General features: G+C 43.0%; 9 protein-coding genes across 9 annotated transcripts; 5 read left to right on the top strand and 4 right to left on the bottom strand. All coding sequences in view use genetic code 12, as the record gives it.

The window, feature by feature from the left end:
- Positions 1-30: 30 nt before the first annotated feature.
- Positions 31-933, bottom strand: SEC14 (cytosolic factor, phosphatidylinositol/phosphatidylcholine transfer protein; the record flags this gene model as incomplete). The annotated part of the gene is made up of 1 exon (XM_006688548.1): positions 31-933. The coding sequence occupies one exon, from the start codon at positions 931-933 to the stop codon at positions 31-33; it is 903 nt and encodes a 300-aa protein (XP_006688611.1).
- Positions 934-1,139: 206 nt separating this feature from the next.
- On the bottom strand, positions 1,140-4,838 carry BUD2 (GTPase activating factor; the record flags this gene model as incomplete). The annotated part of the gene is made up of 1 exon (XM_066157603.1): positions 1,140-4,838. The coding sequence occupies one exon, from the start codon at positions 4,836-4,838 to the stop codon at positions 1,140-1,142; it is 3,699 nt and encodes a 1,232-aa protein (XP_066013700.1).
- An 800-nt stretch (positions 4,839-5,638) lies between these two features.
- PSN45_001195 (uncharacterized protein) lies at positions 5,639-6,526 on the bottom strand (the record flags this gene model as incomplete). Its single annotated transcript, XM_006688546.2, has 1 exon — positions 5,639-6,526. The coding sequence occupies one exon, from the start codon at positions 6,524-6,526 to the stop codon at positions 5,639-5,641; it is 888 nt and encodes a 295-aa protein (XP_006688609.1).
- A 428-nt stretch (positions 6,527-6,954) lies between these two features.
- NAM7 (ATP-dependent RNA helicase) lies at positions 6,955-9,762 on the top strand (the record flags this gene model as incomplete). The annotated part of the gene is made up of 1 exon (XM_066157602.1): positions 6,955-9,762. One exon carries the CDS (start codon positions 6,955-6,957, stop codon positions 9,760-9,762), a length of 2,808 nt encoding a protein of 935 aa, XP_066013699.1.
- A 672-nt stretch (positions 9,763-10,434) lies between these two features.
- On the top strand, positions 10,435-11,436 carry PSN45_001193 (uncharacterized protein; the record flags this gene model as incomplete). Its single annotated transcript, XM_066157601.1, has 1 exon — positions 10,435-11,436. One exon carries the CDS (start codon positions 10,435-10,437, stop codon positions 11,434-11,436), a length of 1,002 nt encoding a protein of 333 aa, XP_066013698.1.
- Positions 11,437-11,538: 102 nt separating this feature from the next.
- PSN45_001192 (uncharacterized protein) lies at positions 11,539-13,836 on the top strand (the record flags this gene model as incomplete). The annotated part of the gene is made up of 1 exon (XM_006688544.2): positions 11,539-13,836. One exon carries the CDS (start codon positions 11,539-11,541, stop codon positions 13,834-13,836), a length of 2,298 nt encoding a protein of 765 aa, XP_006688607.2.
- Positions 13,837-14,545: 709 nt separating this feature from the next.
- PSN45_001191 (uncharacterized protein) lies at positions 14,546-15,577 on the bottom strand (the record flags this gene model as incomplete). The annotated part of the gene is made up of 1 exon (XM_066157600.1): positions 14,546-15,577. The coding sequence occupies one exon, from the start codon at positions 15,575-15,577 to the stop codon at positions 14,546-14,548; it is 1,032 nt and encodes a 343-aa protein (XP_066013697.1).
- A 2,540-nt stretch (positions 15,578-18,117) lies between these two features.
- Positions 18,118-18,594, top strand: UBC13 (Ubiquitin-conjugating enzyme 13; the record flags this gene model as incomplete). The annotated part of the gene is made up of 1 exon (XM_006689033.1): positions 18,118-18,594. The coding sequence occupies one exon, from the start codon at positions 18,118-18,120 to the stop codon at positions 18,592-18,594; it is 477 nt and encodes a 158-aa protein (XP_006689096.1).
- A 590-nt stretch (positions 18,595-19,184) lies between these two features.
- DNF1 (phospholipid transporting ATPase) lies at positions 19,185-24,347 on the top strand (the record flags this gene model as incomplete). Its single annotated transcript, XM_006688540.2, has 1 exon — positions 19,185-24,347. One exon carries the CDS (start codon positions 19,185-19,187, stop codon positions 24,345-24,347), a length of 5,163 nt encoding a protein of 1,720 aa, XP_006688603.2.
- Positions 24,348-24,454: the final 107 nt, after the last annotated feature.

Raw genomic sequence — 24,454 nt, 5'->3', positions numbered from 1 at the left:
AACAGTGTTTACTATATTAACTTTACTATACTAACTCATATCAATTGATTTGGGAGCTTCCCCTTCAGGACCGATGTATTCGGCTTCTCTCCAGGGACCTATGTCACTCAAGTACAATTCTTGCTCAGACACATCCGACTGGCCTCCATATTTTTTGGGCAAATTTTCAGGAGGAATCTGCTTTAACAAGTCCTTTTGATAGGAGCTTCCCAAGATGAAAATCTTGGACACCGTGACAGGATCCAAAAATGCCTTGAATAACTTGAAAGCAGTGGAAAAACCAAATGGGGCGTTGATACAATAAAACTTACCCATTCTTTCAGGGTAGTAGTCTTGGCCGATTTTAGACGCTTCTTTGACATAGCCCACCACCTGATAAGCAGACGAAATAGATATACCCTTCAAGTCTAAGATGGTACAAGAAGTCTCCACCAAACAACCAAACTTTCTAGAGCAAGCAGGCAATCTATTGTTGGTGAAGGACTCGTATTCCCAAACCAAGTTCTTGAGCATTCTGTCCTGAGAGGTAATCTTCAACATATCTGGCAAGTACACCTTTCCCAACTCTTCGTAGTACACGGGTCTTCCATCCTTGTCAGTTTTGTGATAGTATTGGGGGTACATCTTGGCTACCAAAGGCTTTTCGGTGTACTTAAAGTCGGTCAAAATGGTGTCGGTGCCAAACTCTTTTCTCCAGGCTTCACAGCTGACGAACATTTGCTTGGTTTTTTCCAAGTCAAACTTTCTGGCTCTCAAAAACCGCAACAACGATGCCTTGTCCAATCTCTTTGTGTATCCCAACTCTTTTAAAGCGGCTTCTAATTGTTTAAGCACCTGTTCTTGTTCTTCGGTTAAATTGGAAGTGTATCCACTCTGGTCTGTAGGAGCAGAAACCTGAGGGTAAGAGGCCAATATTTCTTCTTCAGTGGCCATTTTTGGAATCAAGTGCTCTGTACAAATCTATGAGTCTATTAGTGAATGTCAAACAATCTATCAATTGTGTCCAAAAAGTTGACAGGATTTGTGCACCTGAGTTTGCTGTGTCGTGTTTTGCTTTTAGTTTGGAAAAAACCAACAGCGGAATGAGAAGTCGTGTACGAGCGTTTTTTATCCCCGATGTATTTGTATTGAGCTACTGATTAAGGCTTATTAAACCACTTTTTAAATGGGTTTTTGGAGCTAGGGCTCTTCAAAACATTCTCGTCACCCAAGTGGTTATGGAGCGTGTATGAAGTAGTTAAGCCGGGCTCCCCGTTGAAGGCTTCATCGAAGAATTTCAACTTTAAGTAGTTGAGACCGTTATCGACTATTCTCTTATAGCGAAGAGGAACTTCTCCATTATAATCTTCCCATTGCACAACACAGCTACGGTTGAGGTCCAAATACGAGGTGGACAAGAGTCGGTTAGCAAAGGCGTCCCACATGGTTTGGTCACTTTGGTAGTTGGCTGGATATTCGTAGTTACTTAAGAAGCTTTCCAATTCCAAGATTCTCTTTCTTAAGCGATTGCTGGTTTTTTGAAGATCTTTAAGGGTTATGTTGGAGGTTATGAACGAGAAGATGTTTTCGTCGCTTTTGCACAAACTCTTGATGAAACTTTCGGTCTCGTCTTCGCCCGCTAGGTCCAAGAACTCGGACTTTTCGAATTCCAATGATCCGATCTTGTAGACGTTGTTGCGGATTCTGATATCACTCTCATTGATTCCATTCAATTTGGTCCTCCTGTTGTTGAACTTGCTGGTGCTAACTGAGTTGAAATCAAACTGGTCCCGTGATTCGTCCGTTGAAGCCTTATCGCTAATTATGGCCTCTTCAGGGATTGGCGACACTTCAGCCACATCGGTACCTTCGCTATGGTTGTCTTCCTTATCGCCATCATGATCATGATCATCATGATCATCATGATCATGATCATCTTCTTCTTCTTCTTCATCGTCGTCACCAAAATCATCTTCGGACGTTCCTCCCGAAGTTTTGTTCTCTAGCAAATAGATAAGTTCAGTTAATCTTAAGTATTTATCAATGAGATAAGGAGTAGTTGGAAGTTCGTTTGATGTTGTATCACCTGACAATCCCAAATCAAACCTTTTCACCTCATGACTCAATTCCAAAATCTTCTCATGGAAATCGTTCTTCCTTCCCGTGATCTTGTCGAAATAGTCTAACACTTCTTCCTTATGTTTATCCAAAAACTTATTCATTTGCACAAGATGTGGTTCCTTATGGGGCGAAAACTCTTGACGGTTGGCCAAGTTCAATAAGATCTTGGCAATCAATGTCAAGGTTCTCTGTGACCTCCCCGTTTGGTGATTTTTAGTCAAATAGAACAACTTTGGATTTAAAATGGCAGGACAAAAGAATCTCAAAAATATAAAAGCACTTAAACAATTCAAGGCAGTAATTTTGTCATTTGGGTCACAGGCCAACTCAACCTTGTTTCTGAACTGCTTCAATTGACTCTTGATTTGCTCGGGTAAATCATTTGAGGTGATGTAAATCTTTTGCCAGAGCATTTCTGCGTACTCATACAAGTTATTGGAATTGTGTTCAACCATGGCCTTGACACGCTTATCTATACGTGCTTCTTCGTCCGAATCATACCCATCATCCTCTTCATCAGAATCTTCTGAATCTGTATCATCCACGTTTTTGCCCTTACGCTCAGCCTTTTCTTGGAGCCGTACGTATCTGGGGTCAACTTCACAATTCTTCTTTTCCTTATCTATGATTGCAAAAAAGTCTCCAAACACCTTCTCCAAGTATTCTTGCCCTATTCTTAAATTATACTTTTCAAGTGATTTGGAGAAGATAGACGAACCTCTAAATAAGGTGTTGAACACATTGTTGGAGGACGAGGAAGGTGTAGATGCTTTACTGACATAGTTTTGTCTAGTGACCTTATCGACATTAATCAATTCAGCGTCCATCAACGCCTTAAACCACTTGTCTTCTATACCGAGACTCTGGAAAATATCCAACATAATTATACTGACATTTTCAAACTCAGCAGTAGAGACATTGCTATTGCAGAACTCAATTAAGTCAGTCATGGGAGCATTATGGAGCATATTTTCCAACGGCTTAAAGTTCTTAGGTGATAAGATGTGGTACTCCTTGAAGTTAACATTCACCAACAACTTACCAATCGGTAAATTCGAAGCATCGTAAATTGATAGTTTGACAATATCGTTTGCATAGTTTGGATTTTCACCATTGTTCATTCCGCTCACGTTGATAGCATTTCCATTCAGAATGCCTTCAATCAGCATTGTAGAGTGGTTGTTAAAATGCCTGGTTAAAATATCTGGTGTGATATACACTGTTCCTACTATTTTGTCTCCTTCCAGGTAACTCGACTCGTTGAAACTGCATTCTTTAATCAATATATGAATAATTTGAGTGGAAATTGGCAAGTCGGTTGAGAACTCTTCTTTCCAAAATGGATTATTGGTGTAGTTCACAATAGCAGTTCTTGACCACGGGAGTCCCCACATTACCACTTCAGCATATATTTTTGATTTGGAAGATACCTCATTGTCGAACTTAGCTTCAATGATGTCCACGGAGAGCTTTTTCGAAATCCTGAAAGAATCTTTCTCGTAAATCAGCAAATTGGCGTCAAGGTTCATTGACGTGGATCTGGGAATATGTGGTGGAACGGTTGTGGTTGAGTTCATTGACACATCACCGATATTGAAGGATATATCGGGATTAGGGATATCAGAAGAGACTAGAGTTTGATTGTCATTCAACGCCAAATCTTCCAGTTTCTTTATTATGTCGTTAACCGAATTAGATTTGTTGATGGCGGTCTTGGGATTGTAAGAGCCAATGTACTCTCTTTTGGAAAAATAATTCAACCCGACAAACCAATCCTCCAAGTCGATATGCAACGGAAACTCAATGAGAATCCTGTTGTATGAGTTAATGGTTTTGCCATCTTTGGCAATGAACGGAGGATATACCTGGTCGTTAATGGATGAAGATTTGTTCTTGATGAGATTGTTCCATCTCAATTCCTTTATACGACCCACAAACAACACGTTGGAATTGTCAAATATCAGGTGATGCATTTCTCGGACCTCGCTGGACATGATGGTTTTGATGTCTATTGAGTAGATCAATGTTCCATCCAACTCTGTGATGAAGTTCAAGACCCCATTGGACTTTAACACCCCCATCGTATAGAACCATCCTTCATTGATAACCGGCAGCTGAGTGGTTCCAGTTTCTGACTCAACAAAGAGATTTTTCAGGTGATTGGGCACCTTGGGGCCCTTTACAAGGTTCATATTCTTCCCTCTATTAACAACTGGACCGTACACCTTGAACCTACACACCAAAACCTCATGAATAAAGTCCGGCAGCTGGGGCACAAATTTGTTTTCACAGTACCATTTCTTCACGAGCGACTTGGGGTTCAAGTTCTGCCATACAAGTAAGGAGCTCAATAAGTTTCCAAAGTTATTCTTGGAAGGAACCTTGATATAGAGCTTTTCATTGTCAAACGTTTTAATAAACACCACTGGCGGCGGGACCTCGTGGAGTGTGCTCAGATCCTTGCTGGGCTTTGCCAAGCGGCTGCGGCTTTTTTTCAATTGCAGGCTGGTGGATGTGTTGATGTTGGGGATGACTTGGATGTAACAACTCTGCAAAAACTGCAACAACAAGTAGTTGTTGTCGTTTTCGTCAGCAGAATACAATTGGCCCTGCTCGGTGATGAAGATGGCGTACGCAGGAACCCAGGTTATGGAATCACTGGAAATCAAGAAGTCTCTGCCGTTGAAAATGCCTTTATCCCTGGCGATTAGTCTGTGGAATGCCGTTTGTTTTGCCATACTGATATATTACAAGAAAAAAACTGGAGTTGGATATTACTCAATGGTACACTAAAATTACAGGTAGGAGGAGAATAGTAAAGTGGCGAGGCAAAGGAACTCAAAAAACAATTGAATATAACAGGTGTTGATTAGAAAAAAAAAATAGTGAATTCTGGTAAGGAACAAGTTGACGATTCTCACACAATTTGGTCTAAAAGAAGTTAAATGATTTGGCTGCACCAACGCGTAACCATTGCACTATTTGCGACAATGGAGTGTTTTCATATTGTTGAACACTTCGTTAATTGCCATTAGCGACCGTAATAAATAGCCACAAGACTGGCTACTTGAATATCCCCGTTGTAGTTCGTTTATTTTACAATTAGTAGGAAACTTCCGGGGCGGGTGGCTGCATTTAGCCGGCAATTCTGTCGTGAAAATTTACGGTGAACGAGTTGTACGACGATTATGCACTTGAATGTATTATGAGCGGGAGGTTAAATATGTTTGTAATATTAGCCAGCGGTTCTAGGTGTTTTTGGTAGAAATAGATGGGTATTTGTCCATGTCCACATGAGCACCTTGGAGTTATACATGGGTGTCTGGGGCAGAATTCCGCCTCCAGAACCATTATTTTTTATTCCTCCTTTCACACAAAAAAAGTCTATCTACATGGTAGACAATATTGTATGCCCCAATTCTAGATTGTGGCATTCAATATCACCGGCTGAACCCTAGACCGGGGTCAACTAAGCCCGGTGAATGCGAGACGCGCGGTTGCAAAACTATCAATTTGAGAACTAAACACTAACATCTAACTAGGTATCCCACTTTTCCCACTTCCACAAAGACTGGCCTGGGTTCACCACTTCCCTGTCACGGGTCTCAAAGATCGCGCCACCAGCAACACCGGCAGCCCAGGATTGAAACAAGAAGGCAATGAAGTCTGGATCCTTGCCCTCGAGTTGAGTAAGCCACTGGTCGTGTAAGTCTTTGACTTTGATTTCGTTGACTTTAAATTCAGTTCCCAGCTCCTTTTCCTTCTCAGCCACAACCTCGGCGATTGGCTTTTCGTCTGAAAACACCCTGTAGGCGTCTTGGACCTTGGATGGATCGGTAGTAGCAATAGCAGCCACGGTTCTTCCAATATCAGAAGCGGTAGAAAATTGGATTTTATCGTTACCATCAACCACTTTGGTATAGGTATTTCCAGCCACATCAAGACCAACATGTCCGAAGAACACGGTCAAGAAAACTGGGGGGATTTTGAAATAATTAGTGGCAACTTGAACCACCTTAATGCCAGCATCTCTAAGTCTCTGGGCATGTTCCCTCTTGCCCCGAACAATGGGATGGAGGGTTTTCGCGTCGGGCTTGTTGAAGTCCACCCCAAAGTCGGATGGGAAGTAAAGCTTTGGTTTGATGGTGGTGATGAGTTTTTCAACACCCCCCAACACTGCTGGATCTGGGTGGGCCAAATTGATGAACACATCGGTATTCTTCAACTGTTCAGCCAACAGAGAGGTATCCTTTGTGACATCTCCCTGGATATACTGGACCTTGTCCGACGACTCCGAAGACTTGTCTTTGGTGGTAATGGCTTTAATGGGGAAATCGATTTTGTCTGCAAAAAGAGGCTCTTGTAAAGCCTTGAGCACTGGGGCACCCAAAGCACCGGAAGTTCCGACGATAGCAATAGAAACCATTGTGAATTATATGAATTGATATGTGAAGTAATTTGTGATATCTGTTGTAATTTGTGATATCTGTTGCAGTTCAAGGGGCCTTCTCGTGCTTAAATATTCCACAGGTGGACTCCACACATTTGTGTGGTGTTGTGATCGCGCCGGAAAAACCAGTTTGAAATCCTTGCCGCCCTTTACTAATTTGCAAAATGTTAGTAATAGTGGCTTACTAACAGTAAAACTACTAACTTAAAAATACGGTGATCTGGTGAGAAGCCCGAGTTGTGGCGGAAGCATTTTTAACAGAGTGGCGCTTACCCCTGTTTGGTTATACGTAGAACTCTTTGCCCAGTACTAGTGATAGATGGGTACCAGTAGACACCAGCTCTGCTAATATGACAGCAGCGCGCACGACTCCATGAAAAAGCCTTTCACAATTTTCAAACACCATGAGTGATCTATTATTTGGACAACCTCCACCACCAAGCGACGTGAGCTCTGTGCTGGGACTCGACCAGTATGGTGATACATCTACCTTTGATACCAGTAACTATGAGTTTGAGCCATTGCTGCGGACCGCCACCCATAATGACTTTGATGTTGCGATGTCGCATGAGCTACCTGAACATGCATGTGCCTACTGTGGACTTGATTCAGTCGACTCGGTCGTTAAATGTAACATCTGCAATCGGTGGTTTTGCAATTCCAAAGCAGGGGGTTCCAGCAGCCACATTGTCACCCATATAACCCTTTCCAAACACAAAACCGTTTCGTTACATGAGGACTCAGTCTTGGGAGACACCACCTTGGAATGTTATCACTGCAACAAACTCAACGTGTTCAACCTCGGGTATGTAACCGCCAAGAAGGATCAAGTATTGGTGATTCTTTGTCGGTTGCCGTGTGCCCAGGTGAAAGATCCCAACTGGGACTCAGACAACTGGAAGCCGCTCATTGAAGAACGGGAGTTTTTGCCATGGATAGCCGCCATTCCGTCCGAGGCCGAACTGGTCAACACCAACAATGTCACATACGAGCAGATTTTAAAGCTCGAAAAAGAATGGAGACTTAATAGAGATACCACCTTTCATGACTTGCCTGAAGGTGAGGTTGAGACCGAGAAAGAAGAGATCTTGCCGATTTTGATGAGGTATCCCGATGGAATCCAGTACCAGCGGTCGTTTGCCCCCTTGGTCAACTTGGTGTCAGAGTACGAAAAGTCCAGCAGGGAGGCCAACACTCTGGAGCACATCACCGTGTCGTGGGAGTTGACTCTCAGCAACCGCCATTTGGCATCGTTTGTACCACCCGGGGTAGACAGCTCCGACGTAAATGTCAAGGTGGGGGACGAGGCCGTCTTGCGGTACCACGGCTTGCAGTACGCGGGCTGGGAAGGCTATGGGTATATTGTGGGGGTGCCGGGAGCTCGTCAGGAAAAGTACACTTTGGAATTGGTGCCCAGCAAGGGCGAAACTCCGACCGATATGACCAGTGGATTCACCATCGAGTTTGTGTGGCGGGGAGTGGCTTTCGACCGAATGCAGGCAGCATTGGCGAAGTTTGCAACCGATGAGAAGTCGGTCAGTTCGTATATTTATCATAAGATCTTGGGACATGAGGTGAAGCCCATCGAGTTCAACGTGGTGCTCCCCAATAAGTTGAGCGTTCCAACGCTCGGAGAGTTGAACAGCTCGCAGCTCAATGCCGTGCGCACGGCGTTGAAGAGACCGTTGTCGTTGATCCAAGGTCCTCCCGGCACCGGGAAAACCGTCACTTCGGCCACCATCATATACCACTTGAAGCATTTAAACAAGGGACAAAAGGTTTTGGTGTGTGCTCCTTCCAACGTGGCAGTCGACCATTTGACAGAGAAGTTGGCTCTGGTGGGGTTGAAGGTTCTTCGGCTTCGTGCCAGGGCAAGAGAAGATATCGCCACTGCGGTGGAAGGGTATTGCTTGGACTATTTGCTCAGAGAAAAGTCCAAAGGAGAGCTCAAGAAACTCATCAAGCTTAGAGAAGAAGCAGGAGAACTTGACCACAAGGACAGGGTTCGGTACGAGAAGTTGATGACACAGGAGAGTCTTCGTTTGTTGGATAAGGCCGATATTATTTGTTGTACGTGTGTTGGGGCCAGCGATACCAGGCTTCGGAATTTCATTTTCCGGTCAGTTTTGGTAGATGAGAGTACACAGGCATGCGAACCCGAGGTTTTAATTCCGATCGTAAAGGGGGCAAGGCAGGTGATCTTGGTGGGCGATCATCAGCAATTGGGACCGGTGATCCCAGAAAAAGATGCAGCAGATGCCGGATTAAGACAATCCTTATTTGAGAGGTTCATCATGTTGGGACATGTTCCACTCCGGTTGGAAGTGCAATATAGAATGAACCCAGCTCTTAGCGAGTTCCCATCCAACATGTTTTACGAAGGATCATTACAAGACGGAGTAACGGTGGAAGACAGACTCATCAAAAACTCGACGTTCCCATGGCCGGTGCAGGATATTCCATCAATGTTTTGGGCTAATTACGGGAAGGAAGAGATTAGCGGTAGTGGCTCGTCCTTCTTAAACCGGGTCGAGGCCATGAGAGTGGAAAAAGTCGTCAACCGGTTGTTTGAAGATGGGGTTAAGGGTGACCAGATTGGAATCATCACTCCGTATGAGGGCCAACAAAGTTTTGTGACGCGGTATTTGGCCACTAATGCCACGCAGACCCAGTACAAGGATGAATACTTGTCGATAGAAGTGGCCAGTGTCGATGCGTTCCAGGGCCGGGAAAAAGACTTTATTATTCTCAGCTGCGTCAGGGCCAATGAGGCTCAGGTGATTGGCTTTTTGAGAGATCCTCGCAGATTGAATGTGGCCTTGACGAGAGCCAAGTACGGAATGATAGTTCTCGGTAACCCTCGTACCTTGAGCCGTAACCCCCTTTGGAATCACCTTTTGGTGCATTATCGAGAACGTGGATGCCTCGTTGAGGGTCTTCTCGAAAATCTCCAAATGTGCACCGTGAAACTCGACTTCAAAGCCGGAGCAAACACCCACACCAGCTATAAGCAGGATTCACCTACCCCCAGCAATTTCAGTGCCAATGAATTTAATCTGGAAGCTACCAGTATGATCAGCCTGAACTTTTACTCACGACTTAGCCAACTTGACCAGGACTACCTCAAGCAAAAACAACACCAACTGCACGATATGAACGATGACGACATCAAAAGTATCACCAGTTCGTTTGCAGCAGGGTTCAATTTGTAGTGCAACCCACTGGAGATGAGATCATCCGTTTGTCATTTACGAAATGCTAGAGCGGCAAGAACAGGCGAGACACACCTGCCGAGACTCGGGGGCCATGCAGCTCGATCAGCGGATGCACCGGCAGAGAAGATGGCAGCAGATATCCTGAGTTGCAATCTGAACTCTGTCGAACCGGACTCCGAACCATGTCTGATTTTATCATCTATAACAAGCTTATCGCAGCAATTTGTCGCCCACACGAGACGTAGACTGGATGACATCAGTTGACATCATCGCACCAATTGCGGCTGACTGCCAAATGTGTGGGGGGCGTGGACATAACCCGAAGATGAGTGGAAAATGGCCTGAGGATGAGGTCATGTTTTCAGTCAAATATATACATTTAATATCGGATATCGGTATGTATGATAAACCTAAATGCATGGATTGTCACCTGCAAGCAAGGAATTCCTCTATTTAATTATAAGAAAGGTTCTATACCGCTATCCAGCAGGTGTCCATATAAGTCCGCGCATCCGTTTGTGTAAGTTTTTATATTTGCTATTTGCCTGCTTTCAGAACGTCCAAGAATGCTCTGCAGTACAGAAAATATTTGTTATTTGTAGTAGGGTATAAATATTTAGACACGCCATCAAAAGTGGTTCTTAATTGCGTTTTCCATGTACATATACAATGGCCGATGTGAATGCCCCCACTGGTGAGGATCATGACCAGACCTCGCCCTCTTCAATATCCTCACATCCTCCCCTACCGACGGTTGAAGATTCCCCCGATACCGATAAAAATAATCCTCGGGCCAAACTAAGTAATCTGGACATAAAGCTCATCTTGTACCTTATCGTCACCATTAAACCTTTCAAATATACCGGTGACCGAACGTTGAGCCAAACCAAAAAATGGGATATCATCCAGCGCAAGTTCTCCCGCCGGAGAATGCTGCAAAGCCCTCCCCCATTCATTCCCACCGTGCGCACCCTCCAGCGCCAGTTGTCGTCGGCCATTAAAAAGGCCCGCGAGCGTCGGAAAACTACTCCCATAAACTTGAATGCTGACCCGGTGTTCAAACTGGTCTCCCATGCCAGCTCGCTTGCAGACTTGGAGATGGCGACACTCGAGTTATTCGAGCTTAGTGAGACCTTAAAAAATGGCCGGATCGCAAACAGTGTGTTATTGGAATACTCGTCCGTGTCCAAAGTGGATGAGTCCGACGACGACCAGTTGGGGCTGCCGCCGCTGGGGGCGCCCGCGCCTGCACCACTCGTACTTCCACCCATCAACGCCTCATCCCCCCGGTACCAACCCGCGCCCCTTGTCACCACCCTCCCGGTACCGTTGTCGTTGGTACAAGAGAGCGACGACATTCTTGCAAACTTAAACTCCACCCGTGAATCTATCAAGAACTTGTTGGCGGAAACAGGTACTTCGACCCTGGTGAAAACCATTCTCGAGTTGGTGACCAGCTTGGTCAAACAAAATACCCTTCTTCAGCAAGTGTCGACCTCGAAGATGGAGCTGCTCATTGAGACCAATAATCGGTTGATTGAGCTCAACCGTAAGTTCCAGTTGGAACAATCAGCCCTCAACCGTACGCTTATGAACGAGGTGCTTGCCAGCTTGAAGTCGAATCCTTCGGTTGCACAAGAAACCATTGACTTATTTAATAGCCTTAAATAATTTGCATGTCTCGGGGCGTTAGCGCCGGGTAACTCTTTTTTTATTCCATACACAAGTTTGCAGCAATTGGTTTGTGAGCGCCAAAAACCACTTTCTCAACTCATGCCACAATTACACGTATTGGTTATATCCCTTTGGTTTTGGCTGGTGGTGACCTCGTTTGGGGGAGACTACTACACCCTGGGGCTCCTGGCCAGTGCAGGCATGTTTGCGTCCGACTCCCAGTTGAGCGATCTTGAATTAATCGATATCGCTATCAAACAGCTTCACAGTATCTATGGTGCTACCGATTTAAAAGAGTGTGTTTCGTGTAAGATGAGACTACAGGTGGGAAAGTTCTTGGCCTTGACACGCCTGGATTTGGTCCCCCTGGTATACACCCGATGGTGTAAAGAAGAAGGGTTTGACGAGTCTTTGTGTCAAACCAAGTTTGGATACCCTTCTGTGGAATATGGAGCCTTAGGGCTTGAGTTTACAAAAATGGTTCAGTTGGTCAACCCTGAGGGGTTGGATGGCGATTTGTACTGTTACTACCACGACCAGGATTGCCACGTGATGCCCGAGTTGCCCAGTATCCGTATGGCCAAGCTTTGGCCTCCACGACCCAAATTGTATGAGGCTCCCAAGCCCCAAGGAGAAACTTTTAACGTGTTGCACTTGAGCGACATCTCCTTACAATTAGATTATACTTTACTTGCCGAATCCAACTGCTCTCAGGCTTTATGCTGTGCTCCACGAAGTTCCAATAAAGTGCATCCCCCACCGGATTACGACTATTCTTCCATCTACGATCCTCAATTCGGGTTATCTTTTTACGACAGCTCCTATGCAAGTGGCCATTTTCAAAAAGGGCCCTACGTGGACCAATTCAAGACTTTCACACCTACTTGGCTCCCAAGTCATGAATTTGGGGCTTATGGCTGTGATACTTCTGAGTTGATGCTCAATAATACCCTTCAAATCATCCGTGATTTCCATGAAAATCACTTGAACTTCGAGTTTGGCATCTTTACTGGGGGCATGGTAGACCATGCTGACTCCATTCATGTTAGCAGAAAAGATGTCTTGGATTCGCAGTTTAGGGGATACAGGGATATGTTGCATTATTTGGAAAACTTTCCCATATACTCGGCTATGGGTACAAGAGACAGTTTTCCTCCTAATCAACTTCCCACCAAGTCCTTGACCACCCAGTTTAACTATCAATGGCAATTTGACTTCATTTCGGATTTGTGGCACGAGTCCAAATGGATTGACCTTGATGCCGCTAAGCAGGTGAGGTACAATCAAGTTGGTTACTCCATCATTACCAAGCGTGGATTGAAAATTATTTCCTTGAACTCAAACGTATGGAACACAGAAAACTTATACCTGTTCATTGACACATTGAACTTTGATCCTTTTGGAATTTGGCAATTCTTGATAGACGAGTTGATTGAATCGGAGATCAATGAACAAAGAGTCTGGATCATCGCCCATCTCCCACCTTCAAAACACTCTCTACCAGTGCCAACCAAAATCTTCACCAAGATCATTGAGCGGTTCTCCCCCAAAGTAATCGCTGCAATTTTCTTTGGATACAATGGGAAAGATCAATTCAACCTTATCTATGGTGGGGATGGTCAAGTCAAAGACTTGAGCAACTTGATTAACTATGCTTTAATTGGACCATCGGTAAGCCCTTTGAATGGAAATAACCCAGCCTGGAGGTACTATTCAGTTGACACCGAAACCTTTGATGTTGTCAATTCTTTCACCTACATCACCAAGTTGAATAACACCTTCGTCAATGAAGGAGCAGAGCCTGTATGGGAATATCAATATCTGGCCAGAGAAGCCTATGATCCTGAACTGCTTTGGCCTATGGAGAGGCCCTTGGACATGGAATTCTGGCACCATGCTGGGGAGAAGATAAGGGATATCCCCCATATTAATAAGATGTTCAACTCATTCGAATACCGGCAATCTCCTTATGATCCATATTACTATTTGAACTTTCAAGTAACCGAACCAACAACAGATGAGCTCATTTTACAGAATGATAACTACTGCAAGGTGACTAGTTTTAGTGTGCTCAACAGGAAAGAGTGTATGCTAACTGATGACCAGGATGCGTACAAGGAGCCTAGGTATCTTCGAACATTCATTCCGTTGATTAGGCCCAATCAATCCCCTGAATATCTTTTGTTACTGGGTCCCCCTTCAACTAAGGAGACTGAATCTATTGTTTACCAACAGAGGCAAAATCCAAACTTTGACCAGGAAGAGGCCAAACAGAGTGACGTAAAAGCTAAACATAATAGAAGGAAGTCACTTCGTGATAAGCTTCACAAGGCTCACCAACGGGTTAAATCAGAAATGAGAAAAAGAAGCTTTGGTATGGAACTTGATGACGTTTGACTATGAAGAAAACCAAGTATTACTCGTATAATCAGTTATGAGTCCGTGCTCCTCCAAAAATTACCTGAATAGTCGTTATTACTCTTTTAATCATGTGCTTTTGAAAAGAATAAAAAACTATTTGCATCAATAGCTCTTTACCTATTTAGGCAATGCAGATTGTTTCCCCAAAGAGGAAACTTATATTTTTAAGTATATTGCTATGGAATCTTCTACTTCCATGCATTGACCCCTTTAATCCCTTTAGCGAAAGCGCATTCTCGGTTATATGACTCCTGATTTCATAAAACCGGTGAAACAAATGCAGATTACATCATCGGTATAAGCTTGTAGTGTGCGTACCGAGGCGTAAAAAAAATCCGGGGTAATGTTACACAAAGATGCCCGAGAACTCCGCATCTTTTAAAGCGATGCCGTGTGACTAATTAAATGACCTTTATATCATATTAACTATTTACCCATACCCAATAAATATTTCAGACCAACTTAATGGACGAAGAGAGTTACCAAACGAATGGTATTATGAATGTCCAACCTAATGAACGAAATATGCAAAACCAAATTAATGGACGAAATGTGTGAACCAAATTAATGGACGAAGTGTGAGAACCAACTTAATGGACGAAATGGTGGAACCATTTGATGTGGACGAAAAGTGTAACCAACTTAATGGACGAAATCATAATCATAAACTTTGTAAAGTACCCGTTTATATAGAAACGAAGGCACTGAAGTCAAACTCCTCTTGTTTTTGAGATAAGAACTGGTCAATACCATAAAGGAATTCTGACTTCAATGGTTGTTGTAAAAACTCCTCATCAGACTCGATAGTGGAGGTTCTGGATAATTCATCGTTACCCAAGCTCACTCTGATCTGATTGTTTAAGCTCATAAAGTCATCCAAGCCGTGTTTAGTAATAGGCTCTGAGATCGTGTGTCTGTGTTTCAATTGAGGTTTCTTGACTTTTTCAGACTTTGAACCCTTTGACTTTGGAGAATAGGTTTTAAATTGCAAAGGCTTTTTCTTGATGTTATCCACAGATTTGGATCTGTGATGTAAGATTTCAGGTGTTTTTAATATTTGATTGACTGGAGTCTCGAACTTTGATTGTGATACTTGTCTAGGAGTTTGAATGGCAGCTTGTACTGGCAAAGAAATGGAGTGTGAATGCTTGTGAATAGGTGTTTGGTAAGCACCTTGACTGAACAATAATCTTTCATCGAAATCCATTAATCCCAAGCCATAATCAAACGAAGTTTCAGCATCTGGCATGAACATTTGCGAGTGATCAAGATTGTCAATTTTGAAACTCTCATCTAACAATTCCATAGACAAGTCAGAGATTGAGGTATCATTGGTCAATAAAGACTCATTAGAGTCGGAATTGTCACTTAGCGTAGGACTTGATGGTAAACTTGAAGCATTGTCAGATTCTTCAGATTCACTGTCTTTAACAGGACTTAAGTCAACAAATACGAAGTCCTTTGGCATACCTGGTTTATTCTTTGGCCTCTTCAATTGAGGCTTCTTGACATTGTATTGGTTACCGGCAGCAGTAATCTTCAAACTATTTTGTAAGCATTGTACAGTGTTAGATTCGTGTTGCGAAGAGCTCGTACCGATTTTCTTTACTCTCCATAATTTCTTACCATTGGCAGGAGGTTTAACTCTGTATTCGTTAGTATCAATTAGCTGTGTAAGGAATGGTTCAATTGAGACATACATTGTAGAATTGGTCATTTTGTGTGGGGTATATGTGTGTGGGTATCAAGTAGATCAAACGATAGACTTTTTGGGTATGTATATGAATGAGACTATCACTAATTTTTTATTCAACAACTGGGGAACTAGAAACTTATATACTTGATTTGTAAACAGGGGGGGACACATGAAACCCGAGTGCCGAAGGGCAATAGTAAAGGAAGGAGTCGTTAAAAAATTATGCCTTACTGCATACGAAGGGTTAAGTTGCAAATGAAAGTTTATGCAATCAATTTAATGGATTAGGCAACCAAATTGTGGTGCATTGTCATAGTCACACACTCCATGCATGGTTAACACTGATTTATTTTATTTTTTTCTGTGAAAATTCCAGGCTCTAGTGCAAATTAACAGAGAAGTAGTAGTATGGCCATCGCCAGTTTCTGCAGCCCAATTTCTCGGGGATTTGGGGACTATAGTCTACACACTCCCACCAAGAGGTGACAGTTACCTACGTATTCAAGGCCCATCTATACCTCAAGTTAGAATGATAACTTAACTGAATTGGCAGCAATGGCTTCTCTGAAAATCAAGGATATAGTCGAAACTTGGGGTAATGGCATACCAAAAATCATCGAAAAAATGCCCGACATGCGCACGAAACCTACATGCAACATGCCTTAAAAGGTCCACCTGTATATTATCATATTGCCTAAAGAAGATATATTGGTTGCATAATACCTTCCTGATCAAGTAGGTAACGACTCTCCTCACTTGCCTGATTAGGCCAGGGAACAATGCTCGATTGGCCCTTCCCATGCAAGTAGCTATGATGCCATACATGAACTAGATCTCCCAGCAACAACGCCTTACCCAATTGTCGGGCGTAATTAAGTGGAATTTGAATAGAACCGACCATTGTAACGAAGAGGTGTCAAAAGCACGTTCTACCAAAGTCAACTCTAACTCCAAACGCAATCAGGTAGTGAAAAATAAAGCTTTTGCCAACTCCACTTCGTCGTCTTTTCATGAGACAACTAAACTGGGAATTTCCGCCCAACTAATTAGGCTTCCTAAGAGATTGCTACGGTATCCGGTGTAAAAAATCCATGACAATCCCGTTGCCAATCGCCTATACTGACATGTGATGACTCGTTCGGCCGGAAGTCAGATCTTACTTGCGGAGAATGGTTAGATGCGGTGGAAAAATTCGCATTTTTCAACGCATTTGATTTACCACCAAACGGTTGGATGCGACGAGCCGATGGCGGTTTTATTTGACGACACACGAGATATTCAAAGCCTAATCGATTATATGTAATTGACGATACTCATTATACAGAGGTAAAATTCTTGAGTATGGTAAAACATGAATTCCCACCAACCCCACAAAACTTTTTAAGGTTTTGCCATCTGAAATTGATTGTAGCAAATGTCACAAAACCAAAAGGGCCGGGACGCATAAAAAGGCGGTGGTGCATGAAGGTATTCATTATTTGTCCTAATTAGGTATGTGAGGCAGGATTACGAGTTTGTACATTGATGCATGCGGCCTAATTAGGAAAGGTGGGATTTTCAGTTGAGGGGTCTTCCGTAGTGTGAGATTGGCGATCACTACTGAACGGTGATGAACGTGAAAGTGTAGACTTGAGAGGAGTAGCTCCACTTCATGTAGCAAGCGGATATAGGCTCAACTAGTCATTGCCTCCCCACCAAATAGGAAGGCTAATGGCAGGCTAAGGGTGATCCTATTCCCGTTTAAGATTTATGCTTGTGTAAGCTTATGCCTCGTAGATATCGATGCCTCACGCCGGTCGAACCGAAGACAATGGCATTTTTTTATCAAGTAACAGTGCTATAATTATAGCGCAATGTGATTCGACGGGAGAAAACGTCCGAGCCTCAGCAAAAATGTTGAGTAGTTTTGGCCAACAAAACTTACCAGACGATATCCGCTATGTAACATGGCCATTGACTCAACTAAAGCTTCAATGCCGCTAAGCTAGTTTCAAGATGAAGGCATTTTCCGCACCAGACCGTAAATTCTTTGATGAAAAAATAATTGGGGCGTCCCCCTTGGGGACGTCCATCCTTCTCCGCAAGGTCGTTTAGACTGTGAAAATCATAAGCGATGCTGAAAAGATGGGGTATTTTTTACCACTGATTAATATGCAGTCAATGACCATGCCTAGAACGGAAGGGTTATTGGTACGTTCTGTCTCCTAAGGCATTTACCTAAATGCATACCTTGGGCATGTGCAGCCGGTAGCCAATTAAAAGGATTGTGTAATAAAGTCCCAAAAAAGTAGCGCAATCGAGGCGATAGGTCCAATGCGCAACCCTAATATTTTTCACATATTGCATTGCAACCCAGTGACACTGACTCTGTAGTCCTTTGACCCCTATGTGGGAATATGGGTTACTATCAGATGAGACGACAGGGGGAGTGCGGGCGTGCGCGGTCCGACAAACCCATGGCGTGTCGAGGCCAGAGCTCCCCCGAAGAGCCCCGTCGTGGCACGACCACCCGCACTCTCCCTTTGCTCACCTCCAACTTCTCCCCTACATGCTACAAATAAATGGCTGCTTTACCCAGAAGAATCATAAAGGAAACCGAGCGGTTGATCTCAGACCCGGTTCCTGGCATCACCGCCTATCCTGATGAAAGCAACTTGCGTGCGTTCACCGTCGCCATGGATGGACCCGACTCGTCTCCCTATGAACATGGAGTGTTTGACTTGGAGTTATATTTACCAGATGACTACCCAATGTGTCCTCCCAAAGTGCGGTTTTTAACGAGGATATATCACCCCAACATCGACAAGTTGGGCCGCATTTGCTTGGACGTGTTGAAAGATAATTGGTCTCCAGCCCTCCAGATTCGGACCATATTACTTTCAATCCAGGCGTTGCTAGCGTCCCCCAATCCGGACGATCCATTGGCCAATGACGTGGCGGAGGACTGGAAAAAGGATGAGGCTAAGGCGATTGGCGTGGCGAAGGAATGGACGAGTAAATATGCCAAATCTCACACAGCGTCCGGTTCGGCTGAATGAATAGAGCCGTTATGCCGTCACGACCGAGAACATCCTGATACATGATGTATATCATCCTGATACTTTTGTATAGCGATGATACATACCCTAATGTGATATATCAGAATATATTACTCAAATATAGTAGATGTGATTTATACGATGTGTATATAACGCCGTCAAATCGGTTGCTAGTTGGGGCCCGGAAATATACGTGGCGAGTGCAGCTACCAAATCGGGTGGTGCGCCCAAAATTCCACTCATCCCCAGTGGTGAATCCTAGCCGGATGTGAATGGTTTCCCGCCCAGCGAGGCAATGGACCTCAAATAAACGACCCAGTAACTCCTCCAGACCTGGTCTTCTGTACCACCACCTCCCGTACGTCTCTCCTCGCGTCTCACATTTATTATCGCCTTATATATGAAAGCTATGCCAGGCGCGTATATTTTTTAAGTAGTCTCCTTTGAAAACTATTCTCACCATTTTCAATTTTTTACCGTGTTCTTTTCTTTAGTATCAATTACACAAGTAACACTTGGCCCCAAACGTCTTATATTCCTTCGTTACATACCCATAATCGTTAGTGGTTCCGTCATAAATATTTCCAACCATGGGCCAAGAAGATGACGATGACTCTCGCAACAGTCCGTTTGTCGATCAGACCTATGACTCCATCGCTTCCCGATACGTTGATCCCGACGACTCGACCAAGCTCTCATTCAACGACTCCAGTGGCGCCCTAAACCCTCGGCGATCCGATAAACGGGTTTTTTCAGACGACAGCTTCAAGACTGTCAAACTGCCCACAGAAGAGTTTTCCTTTGAATCCACTGCCTACCCCCCGGCTGGCGATGACACCGACGGTGAGTTCAGTGGTATGCCTACTCCCAGTATCCGCGCCGAGGACCTGTTTTCCGGTAATCCTAGCTCTGTTCCTGTGAACCGAAAACCCTCATTACGATTCAAATTGCCCACATCGGCCATAAACCAAAAAAACCCCAAATCTCCATTTGCCGACCAGAATACTTTTGTGGTCCATGAAGGCAACACCTATGACTTGCCACAACCCAATTCACCTTTCACTGACCGGTTTCAATTCCATGCCATGGAAGAGGTCGATGAGGGCGATGAGGATCCTGCTTACAAATACGACGAAAGTGAAGGTATGAAGAGGCACAGATGGGGTACCACCAGAAACAAAAAGGGAAAGCCTCAGAGGGAAAATGTCAGCAGGTCCAAGACCTTGAAACGAATCCTAAAGCCTCAAGATGTAATCAGATCATTCTCCACTAGAGGATCCCAACCCAACTCGAATTCCAACTCAAAGAACAATTCTCGTTCAAACTCCATAATCAGAGGCCCCAATACGAACAGCACTGTGATAAATGCCTACAACTACTCAGATGATGATTCTGATATTGGGGAGGATGATGAGGAGCCGGTGGATCCTAGAGATAGAAGGTCTGAAAAAAGATCGGTGGCCTTGAACCAACCGCTTCCTGACCAATTCATCGACCCTCAAACCCAGGAGCCCATCACACTGTATCCTAGAAACAAGATCAGAACTACGAAATACACTCCCTTGTCATTTTTACCCAAGAATATTTCCAATCAGTTTCTACGAAATGTTGCAAACATTTATTTCCTTGTATTGATTGTCTTGGGCTACTTTGAGATTTTTGGCGTTCCAAACCCAGAGTTGTCTATGGTGCCATTGATTGTAATTGTTATTTTGACTGCAATCAAGGATGCCATTGAAGACTCTAGGAGAACTGCTTCGGACTTGGAGGTCAATAACCAAACTACTCACATTTTGGAAGATTTGGGCACCAATCCTGATTTTGTTTATGAAAACAAAAATGTGGGTGACGAGAAGATCTCCCTTTGGAGAAGGTTCAAGAAATTCAACTCGAGATTGATGTTGAGAATGATCGGTGCAACCAAAAGAAATATGACGAAGGAAGGAAGAGCCAAAAAAATAAGAGATAAGGCTAACAGAGAGTTGGGAGAAAACCACACTACCAACCGTAAGAGTTTTGATAGCGATGTTTTATCACCTCGTAATTCTATGGCAGCCAACGAAAACCCCTTTCGCAAGTCTTTTCAAAGCAGAGCGTCTATGTCCAGGAGGACGAAGAATCTTAAGTTCGCTAAGAGTTACTGGAAAACTGTCAAAGTTGGTGATGTGCTAAGAATTTACAACAATGAGGAAATCCCTGCTGACTTGATCATCTTATCTACCAGTGAAGCAGATAATGGTTGTTATGTCGAAACGAAAAATCTCGATGGTGAAACAAATTTAAAGGTTAAACAATCCTTGAAATATGGTAATGATCATAAAATCACCAAAGCCGATGATATCATGAATAGAAGATTCCAAATCAGCAGTGAAGGTCCTCATCCAAACTTGTATTCTTACCAAGGAAGTATCAAATACTACGATGAAAGTATTAATGAGGAGAATGAAGACTCTATCAACATCAACAATCTCTTGTTGAGAGGTTGTACTTTAAGAAACACGAAGTGGGTGATTGGGATAGTTGTTTTCACAGGGGATGACACAAAAATCATGATCAATGCTGGTGTAACACCTACCAAACAATCGAAGATATCTAGAGAATTAAACTACTATGTTTTCATCAATTTTATTTTATTATTTTTAATATGTTTGGCTTCAGGTTTGGTCAATGGTATTTATTACCGAAAGAGTGAGACCTCAAGGGACTTTTTTGAGTTCGGTACCATCGGTGGTACTCCGTGGAAAAATGGTATTATCAGTTTTGTTGTTGCTGTGATCTTGTATCAATCATTGATTCCAATTTCCTTGTACATTACTATTGAAATCATCAAATCAGCGCAGGCTTTTTTCATCTACTCTGATGCCAACATGTATTATGAGAGATTGGATTTCCCATGTACCCCTAAGTCCTGGTCTATTTCCGATGATTTAGGTCAAGTGGAGTATGTTTTCAGTGATAAGACTGGTACTTTAACACAGAACTTAATGGAATTCAAGAAGTGTACCATTAACGGTATTTCTTATGGTAGAGCTTATACAGAAGCATTGGCTGGTATGAGAAAACGTCAAGGATTCAACGTCGAAGAAGAAGCTCTTGTTGAGAGAGAAAGAATAGAGAAAGACCGTATTGAAATGCTAGATGGTTTAATGTCAATCTATAAAGACAACGAATATGTGGATGAATTAAGCTTTGTATCTTCAGAATTTGTTAAAGACTTGGAAGGGGCCAATGGTGCTTTCCAAAAGAAGTCAAATGAACATTTTATGTTAGCATTAGCTTTGTGTCATTCTGTTTTGATTGAAAAAGACGAAGACACAGGTAAATTAGTATTGAAGGCTCAATCTCCAGATGAAGCTGCTCTTGTTGGAACGGCTAGAAGTTTGGGTTTTGCATTTGTGGGAAATACAAAGCAAGGTGTCCTTATCGATACTCAAGGTGTAACCAAGGAATATCAAATTTTGAACGTTTTGGAATTCAATTCTACAAGAAAGAGAATGAGTGCTTTGGTTAAAGTACCTGGAAACACTGAAGACGACGAGCCGAAGGTTTTGTTAATTTGCAAAGGTGCCGATTCCATTATCTATGGAAGATTATCTAAGACTCATAACGTTAAGACTCTTTTGGACAAAACTTCAGCGGATCTCGAACAATTTGCAACTGAAGGTTTGCGTACTTTATGTATTGCACAACGAGAATTCAGCTGGACCCAATACCTTGAATGGAATAAGCGCCACAAAGAAGCGTCTGCTTCTCTTGATAATAGAGAAGAGAAGATGGAAATGGTTGCCGATTCTATCGAAAGAGAGTTGATCTTATTAGGTGGTACAGCTATTGAAGATAGATTACAGGATGGTGTTCCAGACTCTATTGCTCTTTTGGCCCAAGCAGGTATAAAGTTGTGGGTCTTAACTGGTGATAAGGTTGAAACGGCTATCAACATCGGGTTTTCATGTAACTTGTTGGGTAATGACATGGAGTTATTGATTTTTAAGAACGATTTGAGTGATGAAGATAAAGCTAAGTATGGTATAAGAGGTGGCTCTAATACCCAAGTGATAGATCAATTGGTCAGCAGCTACTTGGAAATATTTTTCCGAATGTCTGGTTCTTTAGAAGAATTAGAGGCTGCCACTGGTGATCACTCTCCTCCTAGCGAAGGTTTCGGAGTAGTCATTGATGGTGATGCTTTGAAAATCGTTTTGAATGATGACGAAATCAAGAGGAAATTCTTATTATTGTGTAAGCAGTGTAAAGCTGTTTTATGTTGTAGAGTTTCCCCTAGTCAAAAAGCAGGAGTTGTTAAGCTTGTTAAGAACACCTTGGATGTTATGACTTTAGCAATTGGTGATGGTTCTAATGATGTTGCCATGATTCAAGCTGCTGATATCGGTGTCGGTATCGCTGGTGAAGAGGGCAGACAAGCCGTTATGTCGTCAGATTATGCCATTGGTCAGTTCCGGTTCTTGGCTCGGTTGTTATTAACCCACGGAAGATGGTCTTATAAGAGACTTGGTGAAATGATTCCTAATTTCTTCTATAAGAATGTCATTTTCTCGTTTGCCTTATTCTGGTTCGGGGTTTTCTCTGATTTTGATGGAACTTATTTGTTTGAATTCACTTATTTGATGTTCTATAACTTGGCGTTTACATCTTTACCAGTTATTTTTATGGGAGTTTTTGATCAGGACGTAAGTGCCAAAGTATCGATGCTTGTGCCTGAATTGTACAGAAGTGGTATTTTGAGATTAGATTTCAACCAAAGCAAGGTCTGGAGTTACATGATTGATGGGTTGTACCAATCAGTGATTTCATTCATGTTCCCATACTTGGTTTATTACAAGGGTTTCGTCGATATGGCTGGTTTAGCTCTGAACCACAGATTCTGGATGGGAATAATCGTTACCTGTATCGCATGTGTTTCATGTAACTTCTACATTCTTTTACACCAGTATAGATGGGATTGGTTATCTTTATTAATCGTTTTCCTTTCTATTGCACTGGTCTATTTCTGGACTGGTGTGTGGACGTCAGCTTTATCCAGTGGAGAGTTTTATTTAGCTGCAGCACAAATGTTCGGAAGTTTGACATTTTGGGCGTGCTCAGTAGTCGGTATCATGGTATCGATTCTCCCAAGATTCACCTACGATTTCACGCAAAGAATCTTCTGGCCCAAAGATGTTGATATTGTTAGAGAATGTTGGCTCAGGGGAGATTTCGACGCGTACCCTGAAGATTACGATCCAACTGATCCCAATAAAGTCAAGGTTAGTGAATACAGTAGTGAAAAGATCAAGAACTTGGGTAACTCTGGTAGTACCTCAACTACGCCAAACGGTAGTTCTTTGGACTCTAAGAACCAAAGTGATTTGGAAAGACAGTATCACATGAACTCATCTAGCACCATTCAAGTTGACCAAGTGCCAATTCAAAGTGGTCAATCCATGCCATTGCCACAAAGACAGGAAAGAAAGCTGATCATCGACATGTTCAAGCGCAAGTCGAACGTAAGGTCTACTTACTACGATAATAGCTCGTTCATTGACAGCTATAAAGAACCTCAGGATTCGTTGAAGACAGAAGAAATAGCCTTGGACGAATTCGACAAAAACATCAGAAGAGCTTCCAGAATCTCCTCTGATAACAAAAGATACTCAATTGATAGAAGGTATCCCTCGGAAGGCCGAAGCAACGTCAGAACCTCTTTGGAGTTCCCGGAGCTCACCACATCCGAATCCTTAACTCAGGAGAGATGAACAATCAAAAACAATTAATGACAAAAGAACATACTTTTGTCAATTGCATTTTTCTAGCACAATTACACAATTTATATGACATAATTGCCAATATATGGACATTATAT

The sequence above is a fragment of the Yamadazyma tenuis genome, chromosome 1, assembly GCF_029203305.1.
Source record: "Yamadazyma tenuis chromosome 1, complete sequence".
In the NCBI taxonomy this organism is placed as follows: Eukaryota; Fungi; Ascomycota; class Pichiomycetes; order Serinales; family Debaryomycetaceae; genus Yamadazyma; species Yamadazyma tenuis.
The sequence above is the reverse complement of the archived record's forward strand: the minus strand, read 5'-3'. Positions and strand labels throughout refer to the sequence as shown.